General features: G+C 31.7%; 2 protein-coding genes across 2 annotated transcripts; one reads left to right on the top strand and one right to left on the bottom strand.

Moving 5' to 3' along the window:
* The first annotated feature begins 3 nt into the window (after positions 1-3).
* On the top strand, positions 4-3,502 carry LOC107903400 (THO complex subunit 3). The gene is made up of 10 exons (XM_016829424.2): positions 4-260; positions 343-438; positions 1,009-1,138; positions 1,330-1,421; positions 1,589-1,657; positions 2,011-2,068; positions 2,569-2,668; positions 2,866-2,952; positions 3,037-3,115; positions 3,200-3,502. The coding sequence occupies exons 1-10, from the start codon at positions 198-200 to the stop codon at positions 3,365-3,367; spliced, it is 942 nt and encodes a 313-aa protein (XP_016684913.2). The 5' UTR covers positions 4-197; the 3' UTR covers positions 3,368-3,502.
* Positions 3,503-4,083: 581 nt separating this feature from the next.
* LOC107903401 (uncharacterized) lies at positions 4,084-5,208 on the bottom strand. The gene is made up of 2 exons (XM_016829425.2): positions 4,412-5,208; positions 4,084-4,346 (listed from the first exon to the last, which is right to left on the bottom strand). Exon 1 carries the CDS (start codon positions 5,082-5,084, stop codon positions 4,416-4,418), a length of 669 nt encoding a protein of 222 aa, XP_016684914.1. The 5' UTR covers positions 5,085-5,208; the 3' UTR covers positions 4,084-4,346; positions 4,412-4,415.
* Between the last annotated feature and the right edge of the window lie 9,315 nt (positions 5,209-14,523).

Genomic DNA, 14,523 nt, shown 5'->3' with positions numbered 1-14,523 from the left:
CAAATGTTGGTCCTAATAAAAATACATTTGATAAATTTGAAGGAATGTAAATTAATCAAACAATTTTAGTAATTTTCACATATTTTTATTTTAAAAATGTTAACCAAAATTACAAAAAATCATTTCCACGGAATTCATTCTTGGTTTGTTTTAAGTAAACCTACACTGACACAAGAAGGGTAGAACTAAGGAAGAGAATGGAGGAGAAAATTGCTTTCAAGAATCTACATAGCAGAGAGTATCAAGGTCACAAAAAGAAAGTAAGGGTTTTTTCTTTTGGATTCTTTTTCCTGTTTCTCTTTCTCTCCTAATTGAAGAATATTTTGATCTCTTCTCTCAAAGGTGCATTCGGTAGCCTGGAATTGCACCGGCACCAAGCTTGCTTCCGGTTCCGTCGATCAAACCGCTCGAGTTTGGCATATTGAGCCTCACGGTCATGTAAGCTGTCACCCCTCTTTTTTTAATTTTCTTCGTTTTTCATTGTTTCTTTCTCTTCTGGGTATTTTGAATGTTGCTTTTTTATTACAGCTCTAATAATGAATTGAGATTTGATTCGAGATGCGTCTTCGTGCACTCGTTCTCATGGGCATCCTTTTGCTTAGGCTTTTAGGATACTCAAAATAGATCTTATTTTTGGATATAAAAAATCTTGTTTCTGAGGTTGCTCTGATTGCATTAGTATATTGATGAGAAATTTTGATGGAAAATACTAAAGATATCAACGATTGGACTATGATTTTTAAATGGAAAAAGTAAGAAGATAAATTCCCAAAATTCATTCAAGTAAAAGTAACTGCTTTTAGGATACACATACAGTAATACAAGCAGTTTTTAGATACCTTGATAGCTGGCGTCTTAGTCTTTTACATCCGTTTTTATTGTATCTTCTCCAAAAGCATGTTTCCCTTTGCACAATTTATCTGAAATTGATTTGGTTTGTGTCTTGAATGTTGGAAATTTAATAAATTCCCTGTTGTTAAGAGTGATTTTCTCTAATGTCTGGTGCAGGGAAAGGCTAAAGATATCGAATTGAAAGGACACACTGATAGTGTGGATCAACTATGTTGGGAACCTAAACATGCTGATCTCATAGCAACTGCATCTGGTGATAAGACTGTTCGTCTATGGGATGCTCGAAGTAAGTTAATACTGTTTTATGTTATTGTTAGAAGATCGAAGAGAAACTACTATAGCTTGTACAGCCATGATTATTATGTTGAATGCCATGAAAGCTGCTTATAGGAGGTTAACTAAATAAATTGTTATGATGGCACTGAGTTGCTTAACCATCATATTGTTATTTACCTTCGCCTACATCGGGTTTTGCAGGCGGAAAGTGCTCCCAGCAAGCAGAACTTAGTGGGGAGAATATAAACATCACGTATAAACCAGATGGGACGCACATAGCTGTTGGTAATAGGGTATGCTCTATTGTCTTATGTCACTTTGTGCACTTCAACACATCTCTGACTTGGAATCTTTTACATGCATTTGTTTTTGAGTAGCAATAGAACATTTTTTTTGGCATTGTTCCATCACGATAATAAAAATTAGTTTATCATTGATGCAATGTTCTATTTCTCTCAAGGACGATGAATTAACAATACTGGATGTTCGAAAATTTAAGCCAATTCACAGACGCAAGTTCAGTTATGAGGTATTGTTCAGTTCATACTAATTTGCTCTCCTCTCCTTTGTCATTTGATCAACTTTGAAGATGTTAATTTTGGAAAACACATTCATACTTGCATTTGAGGCCTAGTTTCCAAGGTTTAGTTTATACATAAAACACAAACTTGAGTATATAAAGTACCAAGCACATTTAAGTGTGCAATGTATTCATTTAATACATAATTGTCATTACAAATTGGAACTAATGGCTATTATAAAGTACCAACATTTTTACCCTTTTCTCAGTTAACTCTTTGGAAGTAATGACTAATCATGGGATGCTAGAAATTGTTACTTAAGCTGTATGATTAAACAGATGAATAAAATTTCTTTCTCCAGGTAAATGAAATTGCTTGGAACATGACAGGAGATATGTTCTTTTTGACGACTGGAAATGGTTAGAACAATTTCTTTGTTAGCAATTATGCTTCTCTCTTTGATTCAAAAATGGTTTATTATTGGTAAAAGTATCATGGAGGTGCCTGTACTAGAAGTCAGATTGCATTTTGGCCCCTATACTTGAAAGATGAGCAAATTAGTCCTTGTACCTTAGATCAAAGAGCAAACTGGTCCTTTTGTTAAAAAATTCATCTATTTTTACTGCTAAAAACTGGTCCTTGTACATCAGATGAGGTACACGTGGCATGCCTCATGTAACTATCTAATTACTTTGTTAGCCACGTCGACTTTCAACAGTGCAAAGGGATGAAATTTTGAACAGGAAGGATCGATTTGCTCTTTGATCTAACATATAGGGACTATTTTGCCCTTTTTTGAGTAGTGGGGGCAAAATGTAATTTGACTCCTAGTATAGAGACCTTGATGGTACTTTTACCTTTATTATTACTCCTTAGTTTATAGGATGTTTATGTTCTATATGTTAAATGTTCTTCTCAGGTACTGTTGAAGTACTTGCTTACCCATTACTTAGACCAGTTGACACCCTCATGGCACATACAGCTGGTTGCTACTGTATTGCAATTGATCCAACCGGAAGGTTTGGTCTAACTCTGTCTTGATATTATTGGTTTACCAGCCTTATATCTATATGCATCTATCATGTAATGTATGTATTTAATCTTTATATGTTTTTCATACATCCAAAGGTTATTTTTTGTTTCTTGAATGCGAGGTAACCATCAATGAAGTTTCTTTTTCCATTAGATGATAAAATCCATTACTCTTCTATGGTAGATACTTTGCTGTTGGAAGTGCTGATTCCTTAGTCAGCCTTTGGGATATATCGGAGATGCTTTGTGTGCAAACATTTACTAAGCTTGAGTAAGTTTCACCTGAATACGTACTTTTTATTAACTTTTGTCATATTTCTCATGGGCATGAAATGACCATTTGCGTTCCGTGCAGGTGGCCTGTCCGGACAATAAGCTTCAATTATACAGGAGATTATATTGCCTCTGCCAGTGAAGATCTATTTATTGATATAGTATGTATTGGTTGAACTTCCTTATCTGTAAAACGGTTAATAAAAAAATTATCGTATTCATGTTTCTGCTGTTGTCTGAAACAGTCCAATGTTCATACGGGACGAACCGTGCATCAAATTCCTTGTCGAGCTGCCATGAATAGTGTGGAATGGAATCCAAAATACAATTTACTTGCTTATGCCGGAGATGACAAGAACAAATATTCAGCCGATGAAGGTGTGTTTCGGATATTCGGCTTCGAAAGCAGTTAGTTAATGAGGTAATTCTTTTAGTTCTAGTTGACTATTTATTGTTTTCTCTGCAAAACCAACTGTTCTTATGTATCCATGGATTTCTAATACTTGAATAAGGTTTTTTTTTTAATCCAATAAACCAATTTGAATTTCCTTCTTGCTGTCTATCTTCTAGCACATTGTGTGTGTGTGGCACATTGCTATTTGCTAATGATCAATTCCAACAAGTAATTTGAAATGAATTTATCAAATCTCTGTCAGTTCCACCTTGAACTTGTTCAATCTGAGTTAATTTGAATCCAAATATGAAGAGCAATTTCGATATTTTAATCCAAAAGGTAAAAAATCTTTCATGTCCCTTTCGATTTCGAAATTGAGCAAATTGGTATTTAAAAAAAAATTAGAGCAATTTATAATCCTTGATCATTTCGAAAATAAGGATAAATCACCAAGTATATGATTTTTTGATTAGTATAATAATAAATTTAGCCTTTAAAATTTTCATATTCTGTCAATTTGGTCTTAATAAATTTGTTACTGCCTCATGTATCTCCAATTTTCCAAGGAGGGAGTAATTCAAAATTGGGCGAAACTGGGGAATTGCTTTTACCAATCCAGAGATCCAGAGTGATGGGAACTCAAGTCCACTTAGAAATCGAACCCAAATAGATGAGTGTACTACAAATTTTAACTTAAGGAGTGGGGATGGGCATACAAGTTGATTTAAGAAATAATAAAAGAATGAAAGAATTTTATTATTTGAGTTTAATAGAAAGAACTTGTTGTACAACTAAAATTGAGCACACAAGTGGTGTCGCCATTGAAGATCTCAGAAAAGCAAAGCATCTCTTAGATAGTACAATACGAGATCTCAGGTCGCCTCCGTATGACCGGCAGACGACGGCTTCTTTTATCTGTTGGTGATGTAAAAGGTTTATCGGACCAAGATGCTTCATCCCCAATCAAATACCTCCATTAGCATCCTCCATCCAATCATCTATATAACAAATCAATCAGAAGCCAATGATAAATAAAAAAGTTTAAACAAATTTTATATCTTACCTTATCAGAATCCACAGAGCATGAACTTGCAGAATGGGAAAACCAAAGCCGAGATACAAACAATAACAATAGTAACCAGATACTGAGAACACCATGTTAATGGCTTCCATTTAATTTCAACACTGGAACTCTTCATCCTCTTCCCAATATGAGGCTCTTTTGATAAATCAAAGCTTTCACCTTTCATCCTCAATTCTTGAATACACCTAGTAAGAGCTCGGTTATCATTTCGTTCCCTCTGCAATTGCTTCCCTACTTTCCAATACCTACAAAGCTTAACCTGAACCAAAAACACAAACACAAGTGAAGTCGAAAGTGAAACAATGGATGGTATCCACCATTTCTTACAAGTATGGTGTTGTCTAACACCAACGGATGATGTAAACAAGACGTTGAAGAATAAGCCATGGAAGACAAGGAAGAAACAAGAGAGTTGGAAGATTTGTGTTTTGATGGAATCTAGTCTTGATGCTTTAACTGCAATTTTACGATTGAAAAGATCTTCTTCTCTTTGCCATAATTTGAGAAGTAAAAGATGGCCTGGACTTTGAGAGATTTCCATCAATGGATGGTTTTGGATTGCAGTAATTGTGGTTAAAGCAGATGAGAGCTTGTGTTGATGTTCTTCATCTACTGGGATTTCTACAATGTGGGTATTTGCCATTTCAGCCATCACTCAAACAACAACAACAATAATAATAAATTAAAAAAATAAGAAACAAAAATTTATAAAATGCTGATAAAACAGAGAGAGATTGGCAGATGAGATGAGATGAGAGTGGGAATTGTTGTGGGAAATGAGGAGAGTTTCTGATATTTAAACGCATGGCATTGGGTAACGGTAATATTTTGGTATCCCCCAACGTTCGGATTCTCTTCTTCTGTTTAGGCTGTACTTGAAACAAAAGCCCAATTTTATAAGAGAGAGCAAGGGCCAATATCTTAAGTGAAACAGCTGAAATATTTTCTTTTGGGCCACTTCTAGGTTCTTTTTTATTTTTTATCAATAATTATTCTGAGGGGCGTAGCTAAGGGACTGGCACGGCCCGACTTTTCTTTAAAATTTTAAATTAGTAAAGTTAAAATTTTACTTTAGTTTTCCTAAAAATAATAAAATTTTAATTTAATTCTTTAAAAATTATAAAGATATAGACTATTTAATTTCGGCTTTCGTAAAAGAATTTTCTAACTTCACCCTTAATTGTTGTAGAACTCTTTCTTTCAAGTCAAGGTATTTTGGATTTTTAATAATACTTAATTAAAATTTTATTTTTCTATTAATTAAATTCAATTTTAAATATAATTATCCTTTTAAGTAAATTATTTTTTTACCTATAAATGGCATAAATTCTAGTTGTTCTAAAACTAAAACTAAAACTTTTTCTTTTTCTTTTTCAAAGTGAATTAGAATCTAACTCCTAGAGGGTTAAATCTAAGCTGTTTTAAGTTTTTAAATTTAATTTTAGAATTCTAGAATTTTGTATTTAATCTACTTAACTTTTGACCTTACAACTTAAACTAGGATAGATTAAGGGTTGCTCGATAAACTATCTTTTCGACCTCATAAACCTAAATTACTTTTTAAGGTCGTCAATCTTAGAGTTTGATTGCACTTAACCCAATCCAACTTATTTCGAGCTTGGAACGTACGTTAACCTTAGTTATTACTAATTATTATTTAATGATTTTTTGTTACTATTAGTATCGTGCTTTGATATTTTGAATTTGGTAATTTTATTTTGGATATTGATATGTCTACAACGTAACATACTATTTTGGCCTCATCGTGACAACAAAATTTCTTGTCGCGTCATGATCTAACATACTGTTTTGGTAAAAATGAACCAAATGATACATGTTTCAATACTTCCAACCAACCTATTCAATGTACTCAATAAATCACCGATTTGACTTGAATCTATCCATAATAAAGGCATACCAAAACAATCAATTAACCATTACCATTCAAACCATTCAATATAAGTTCAGTTTAGCATAAAACATACCAATTCAACTCATTCATTTGTACACCATCCATCCAACCAACTAGCCATTCAATATCATCATCTTATCTATGTTAATCCATGTTCAAACATGCTATTTTAATCATTAAACATCACTCAAACACATTCATCAAAACAAACCATTTCAACTAGGCTTTAACATTGCCAAAATCTAGGTTTCAAGCTATGTCCAACATTTAAAGTAAACCTATTCAAAACACCTATGTGCATGCCACAATTTAGGACTTAAAACAATCGAAAAGCTACAGATTCAAAAATTAAATAGTGCGAGCTTCAAGGCGATCCACTTGACGCGTTCTGCAAAATGGAAAACTACAAAGAAAGGGAAAAACAATGGGGTAAACATATTAAATGCTTAGTAAGTTCATAGGCATTTAAACCAAACTTACCTTAGCTTTCTATTACGTACATAAAACTACTAATATGCTGATAGAGTTGGGCTAGTTATGACAATCCACAACATCAAACAAGGTGAGTTTAGTATATAATCAAATTCACATGGCAACAATTAACATGTATCAACCTAATTCACTTTACAATCAACATTTCAATACCATACTCATATTCAATTCACATCCATCCTTTTGAACATTAATCGCTTATTATTCATTTCAATAATTCCATTTTACAATCACCAATTAGCTAGATGAACTCTAGTAAACAACCTCGAATACACAGGTAACTACACCACACCAGGTTGCTCGTCTGAGTAGTAACTACACCACACCAAGGCTTTTGTAGAGATATTCAATACTTAATGATCTGCAACAAAGGTTGGATCTTGATATAATCTGTAATGATCTCTGTACAATTACATATCTCATACAAGCGCGCATATAACCTTATTGGCATGTCAATTGTATCCTAACATTTACTAAGGGTCTGTTTGATTGAAGGGATTGATTTTCCGGAAAATCATTTCCAACTTTTCCAGCGTTTGATTGGCGGAAAACATTTTCCATTTGGAAAATGAACTCCAAAACAAGGGAAAATGAGTTACATTTTAGGGAAAATGTCATACCCTTTCAATTTCCGTAAGACATTTTCCGTGCTCTCCTCTCTATCGCCTCCTTCATTCCTTCCTTCATTTCCGGTAGAAAATTGCTTCTGTTTATCGATTTTTCAGTAACTTGTTTTTTTAATTATTCAATACTTATTTTTTAACACAATTACAAATAATTTATTTGATATTAATTTTTTCAATTTATAACGATTAATATTGTAGCTTAATAATTGAGTATTGTTATAAATAAATCATTACAATATATGTAAAAAAAATTAAAATATAAAAATTTATTAATACATATCAATATATGTAAAAACAATTTTTTCGAAAAATATTTCCAGAAAATCTGCCAAACAGCCGAAAATATTTTACACAGATTCAATCAAACACCAGAAAATATTTTCCAGTAAATCATTTTACAGAAAAGTAAAACATTTTCCCGAAATCATTTTACGGAAAATATTTTACTGGCAATCAAACAGACCCTAAGTTCACCCAAGCATCAAAATCACATATAATCAATATTTTACAATTTAGTTCATTTCTCACCTTATATACTATTTGCCACAATTCAACCCACAATCAAACATACAAACACAATACAAGTATATAAAAATTTAAACATATTAATACCATATGAACTTACCTGGAAAAATAAGCAATTAAGTTGGAACTTCAAAGAATATTCGTCAATTTTGGCTTTTCCCCGATTATCTCCGATTTGATTCAATTTTTTATCTAAACAATTATTTTTAAACAATTTATCAATACCAAATATTTTATATCATCCTATGATATGTATGAATCAGTTTAATTTCATTTTTTGAATGCCCTTAAAATTTTACATTTTATTCAATTTATCCCCTAAAACCGAAATAGCCATAACTTTCAATTTTGAGTTTCAGTTTAAAAACCAATCTCAATCACATCCTTTTACGACCCTCTACTTTCTATTATTATAGAAATTTCAAATCAATTATACAATTGATGCACTTTAGTCCTCTTTAACAAAATTAACAATTAAACCTTACAATCAAGTCCTTTTTCACATACAAGCTAAAAATCTATCAGTTTAACACCAATTTCTTCAAGAAATCAACTATGGAAACTTTTAAAAACTTTACAAATTGGTACATGGACTAGCTAAATCAAGCTCCTATAACCTCAAAAACATAAAAAAATACAAGAAAATGACTTAAAAAATTTACCTAATTAAGGAATGAATGTACAAAGCTTCACAAGGTTTCTTATTCACGTTTTCTTCTTTGGTTTCGGTGGATGAATGGAGAAGATGAGTCTTCTCTTTCATTCCACTAAAATTTTACTTTTATACCTAATTAATCATGTTTAATTTTAATTAACTTTAATTATTACCTTAATAATCACACGTTAATGTTATAATCCACCAACATATATTAAAATTGGTTTAATTATCATTTTATACTTTTGGCTAATTTCAATTTAGATCCCTAAACCTTTGGCCAATTAAAAACATATAGTATAAGCTTTTACAATTTAGTCATTATACCTTAATTAACCATCAATTCAGCAAAATTACTAGACCAAATTTTAATATATTTCTATACTATCCTTGTAAATATTAATTACGGCCTCATATTACGAAAATAGAATTTTAAAATTGCCATTTTTGACACCACTAAAATTGGGTTGTTAAAAAAATAGTTAAATAACTTCCAATGTTTTATTTATTTTTCTTATTGTTAGAGTTGTGTGACCCAAATTTTAAGAGATTGCTTGCAAGTCAAGTTAAACAAAATATATTTTCTTTCCAGAAGATTTAGTATTTATTAGTATAATATATTTAACATTTATTAGCATAATTTATTTGACTTACTAATTTAGCCTATAAATAGGTTCTTTTACAACCTTAGAAAATACACCCATTAGAGATTAGAACTCATAACACATTTAGAGAATTTTGTGTTTACGTTTTGAGGGTTCTTTATTTTCGGGTTTTCGGGATTTAGTTTTTATCTCCATCTTTTGTACTCTTCGTTCTTTTGCCATTATAGTAAAATTATCTTTGCCCGTGGTTTTTTATCCTCTTTATAGGGGTTTTTTCACGTTAAATTTGTGTGTTCAATTTCTCAATTTATTCCGCTATTTTTTTTACTTGTTGCTTAATTGGGTCGATCCTAACAAGTGGTATCAAAACTAGTTCAATTTTCATAGATTAGTCTGTTCAGAGATGATAACAATAAGGTTTGAAATTGAGAAGTTCGATGGTGAGACAAATTTTAATCTGTGGCAAATTCGGATGATGGTAATTTTAGTTCAAACCGGCTTGAAAAAGGTTGTTACCGAGAAAAAGCCTAAAAATCTAAATCAAACAGAATGGGAAGAGCTTGATGAAAATGCCTTATCTACAATCCAGTTGTGTCTTCCGAATATGGTATTGAGGGAGGTATTGATGGAGAATACCTCATCTGCCTTATGAAAAAGGTTAGAAACTTTTTATGCGACTAAATCTCTGGCTAACCGTTTATTGTTGAAACAACGTCTATTTACATTTCGTATGAACGATGGTGAGCTTCTTAGGGATCACATTAGTCAATTCATTACTATTTTAAATTATTTAAAAAATGTTAAGGTTCATATTGACAATGAAGATCAGGCTATGCTATTATTATGCTATTTACCCCATTCATACAAGTCTTTCAAGGAAACCCTGATTTATGGCAGAGACAAACTCTCGTTCGAAGATGTGAAGGGTCATTTGTTGAGTAGAGACAAACTCGACAATAAGTTTGGTTTGGATAGCAAGGCAGATAGGCAAGCTTCTGTTTTGGTAGCATCAAAGAAGCGAGACAAACAGTGTCGCTATTGTAAAAAGTTAGGTCATGTCAAAGCAGATTGTTATAAACTACGAAATAAAAGAGTTGCTGAGAGTAACGATGAAGATGTAACTGGTGCTAATTTGGTCGATGAAAGTGGTGATGATTTCTTGTTAGTGTCAACGAGTAATAACTCCAAGCTCACATCCGAGTGGATATTAAATCTAGGATGTTCTTTTCATATGTGTCCCAATAGAGAATGGTTATCCACATACAGTTCGGTTGAAGGTGGAGTTGTGCGCATGAGAAAGGATTCATCTAGTAACGTAATTGGTATTGGTACTGTTAAAATTAAGTACACGATGGGACGATTAGGACACTCTTAGATGTCAGGTATGTACCTAATTTACAAAATAATCTCATCTCCTTGAGTATTTTAGACTTGAAATGATGCAGAATCAACATCGATTCAAGCGACATTAAAGCATCTCGTGGAGCTCTCATTTTGTTAAAAGGTAAAAGAACCGGCAGTCTTTATATTCTAGAAGGTTCTACAGTGACAGGTGAAATCGGACGTCCCTCGTCCGTTACAGAGTCGAAGTCAACTTGTTTGGAACGGAGGCAACTTGGTCATGGGAGGGAAAAAGGTATGATCGTTTTGTTAAAGAGAGGTTCTCTTTTGGATGCAGGTTTTAAAAAGTTATGGCACTGTGTTCGTGAAAATCAGACCCGAGTTAGTTTTGATTTGGCAGTGCACAAGTCAAAGGCTAGAAGTCTTCCAGCTTCTAAGCACATATTTGACTCAATTAATTCCCTGCATAGTTCAAGATAGGCCCGTGGCAAGCTTTGGCAAAGATGGAATTGTAAGAATTCGTGTCAAGGTGAAGATTGTTAGAGTTGTGTGACCCAAATTCTAAGAGATTGCTTGCAAGTCAAGTTAAACAAAATATATTTTCTTTCTAGAAGATTTAGTATTTATTAGTATAATACATTTAACATTTATTAGCATAGTTTATTTGACTTACTAATTTAACTTATAAATAGGTTCTTTTGTGTATCTACTCCTTTATGTTGATGACATGTTGATAACAATAAAAGATAAAGGAGAGATAAGAAAGGTCAAAGCCCAACTAAGTGAAGAATTTGAGATGAAATATTTGGGACCAGCAAAGAAGATACTTGGTATGGAGATTCTCAGAGATAGAGAAGCAAGTAAATTGTACCTAAGTCAAAAGGGGTACATCGAGAAAGTTCTTTGCAGGTTCAATATGCAGAGTACTAAGCCTGTTAGTACTCATTTAGCAGCCTATTTCAGACTTTCATCAGTTTTGTCTCCACAATCAGATGATGAGATTGAGTACATGTCTCATGTTTCATACTTTAGTGCAGTGGATCTCTCATGTATGCTATGGTTTGTTCACGTCCAGATTTATCATATGCAATTAGTGCAGTTAGCAGATACATGGCGAATCCCGATAAAGAACATTTGAAAGCAGTTTAGTGGATTTTAAGATACTTACGAGGTACTACTAATGTTTGCTTACAGTTTGGAAGAACTAGAGATGGAGTCATTGGGTATGTTGGTGCTGATTTTGCTGAAGACCTTGATAGAAGAAGATCTCTCATAGGTTATGGCTTTACAATCGAAGGTTGTGTAATCAGTTGGAAAACAACTTTGCAAACTACAGTTGCTTTGTCTACCACTGAAGCTGAGTACATGGCGATTACTAAGACTTGTAAAGAAGCTATTTGGTTTAAGGGACTAAATTTAAGAAACACTTTTTCTTTTTACTTATATTAATAATTTCTATGTAATTTTACAATTTATCCCATATTTTCCTTTATTGCCTCCATTCTTTTTTCCCTCTTCAATTGGATTAGACCTTTAGTGAGTAGTTGTTTCACCAAACCCTAGCAAAAATTAGTACACCATTTATCGTTTGGAATTAGAAAACAACAAAACAGTGTGTGTGGAGTCAGCGTAAGAGCTAAGTAAGCAAACCAAAAGCATGCTATTACTCCACCTCTCTTTTTTTCTTCTTTGGTTAAATTCTTTGGTGAATTCCTATACTTTTATGTTTAGTACCAAATTAGTCCCCTCTAAACAATTCAATCTTGATAACATTATAAAAAAGAAATAAGGTTGATCGTTGAAAATTTACAAGCTACCATGTTTTAAAGTATTATGTATAATAGTCAACAACTTTATAATCTGAGTCTAATCATGTTTGGATCAGGGGTGAAGCCAGAACAAATTTTTAGGGGGCCGAATGAAATTTTAATTTCTTATAGTTTATATCTTTATAATTTTAAAAGGATTAAATTGAATTTTTATAATTTTAGGGTGGTCAAAGTGTAATTTTTACTTTTACTAATTTAAAATTTTTAAAAGATTAAAGGGTCTAAATAGTAATCTTCCATTTTAGGGGGTCGACCCCCCCGCCATCCCCCTAGATTCGCCTCTAGTTTGGATTAGAGGTGATATTTAGGTAAAACTTTCTCAACAATATCATAAAAAATTGTTGAATTTTGTATATCTTTTTACTCAATTCAAAATTTGAATAAAATAATTCTTAACTTGATTTTATAACAAAAAAGTAATTTAATCTATACTATATATTAAATATAATGTAAATCAACTCAATTAAGAAATTATTTAGAAAAATAAAATTACCTTTTTTATTAACTCGTTTATTCTATTTTTTTATTTTTAAAAACTATTTTTAGAAAACTGTTAATACAATTATTTATTTTAAAATATTTTTTAAAATTATAAAAATGATGTAAAGTAAAATTATTCAATGGACTAATGGATGCCACGTCCACTAAACGAACTTGAGTTGGGAAATAGACAGACAAAAGGTCCCTCCCTCTATTTCCCCAATCACATGCACAATGATTGTGACATGTAAAAGTAGAAATTACAATAAAATAGTCAAAATAAGTAATTAATAGCGGATTAAACTTATTCACAGGTGGTTGTACATCTTGAGTTGGATTATTTGAACCCAAACTTAGAATCAGTTCAATTTATGTTTTGACTCGATCCGAACACCCATCCATAAGTACCTCTATTTAAATAGGTATGTTTATTATAGGGACTTACATCAAATTATTCTTTCCATTATCACAATAATTAATTTAGTTTATATACTATTAAAAAGAGTTAAATAAGGTCTACTATGTACAAAAAATGTCATTCAATGTTTATCAGAGTTGATATTTTTAAGTTTTTATGGTTCTATAAATGATATCTTTTGTTTGGAATTAATTTGCAATTGAAAAAATAATTTTCAATTTTAGACTTATTTGATTCTTTTTAATAGTATAGAGACTAAATTAATCTATTTAATAATAAAGAGACTAAATTGATACAGTATCTATAATACAAGAATCTCTCAGATACTTTAACCCAACTTCTTGACTCAGTGATAATAAATTACCAACATTTTCACTTTTAAATTAGAAATTAAATTAAATTAAATATTTTTAACCATTATTTAAATTAAAATTAAGTTAAATTAAGTAAAACTAAATCAAATCAGATTAGATTAAGGAAGCATTATAATATATCATGAAATAATTCTCTAAAAATAAGAAAAAAAATGTTGTGAGAGAAAAGAAATAGGAAATTGAAAATGGAGCGAAAGAAAGACCGGCTAATATGGAATATGGAATATGTTATATGTATGAACATTTTATTTTAAGTGTTTGAAATTCTAGATTAATTTTTATATTAGGTAACGACTTATTGCTAATGGTTGGGTGATACAAGTTGAGATAATGTTGATTTGAAGTTCTATTATTGGGATTGGTCTGATATTATTTTGGTTGGGTATTGCCTTCTTGTTCTCTTTCATTTAATAATTAGCTAAGGAAATAAAATAAATGTTTTGAGAAATATTGTTATTTGCATGAGCACATTTGAGAATAACTTTCTTTAGGAACAACTTTTTGGGAATAACCTTGGAAGGTTGGTAAGATTCTTGAGTTATTCTACTTTTGGGATGTTCTGGAGAGAACGGCTTGGAGGCTTAGATACGGAAATTGTCAAAAATTTCTTCTTAACCTTTCTTTGAGAATGCAAGTGCTTTCTTCTTATTTTTTTAATGAAGGATTGTCACACTTTTTGATCTTGCTCTTTTCTTTCTCAACCCCTTATTGGTAAATGGGAGGATAATGCGCTTCAACACACTTGAACCCATATCTTCTTACATTAGCAACAATGCCCAAACCAATTGAGCTAAGATGCAATCGGCCAAATAGAAAACGTTTTAAATGTACTTA

The sequence above is a fragment of the Gossypium hirsutum genome, chromosome D05 (genome assembly GCF_007990345.1).
Source record: "Gossypium hirsutum isolate 1008001.06 chromosome D05, Gossypium_hirsutum_v2.1, whole genome shotgun sequence".
Lineage (NCBI taxonomy): Eukaryota > Viridiplantae > Streptophyta > Magnoliopsida > Malvales > Malvaceae > Gossypium > Gossypium hirsutum.
This window is presented reverse-complemented; position numbering and strand designations above follow the sequence as displayed.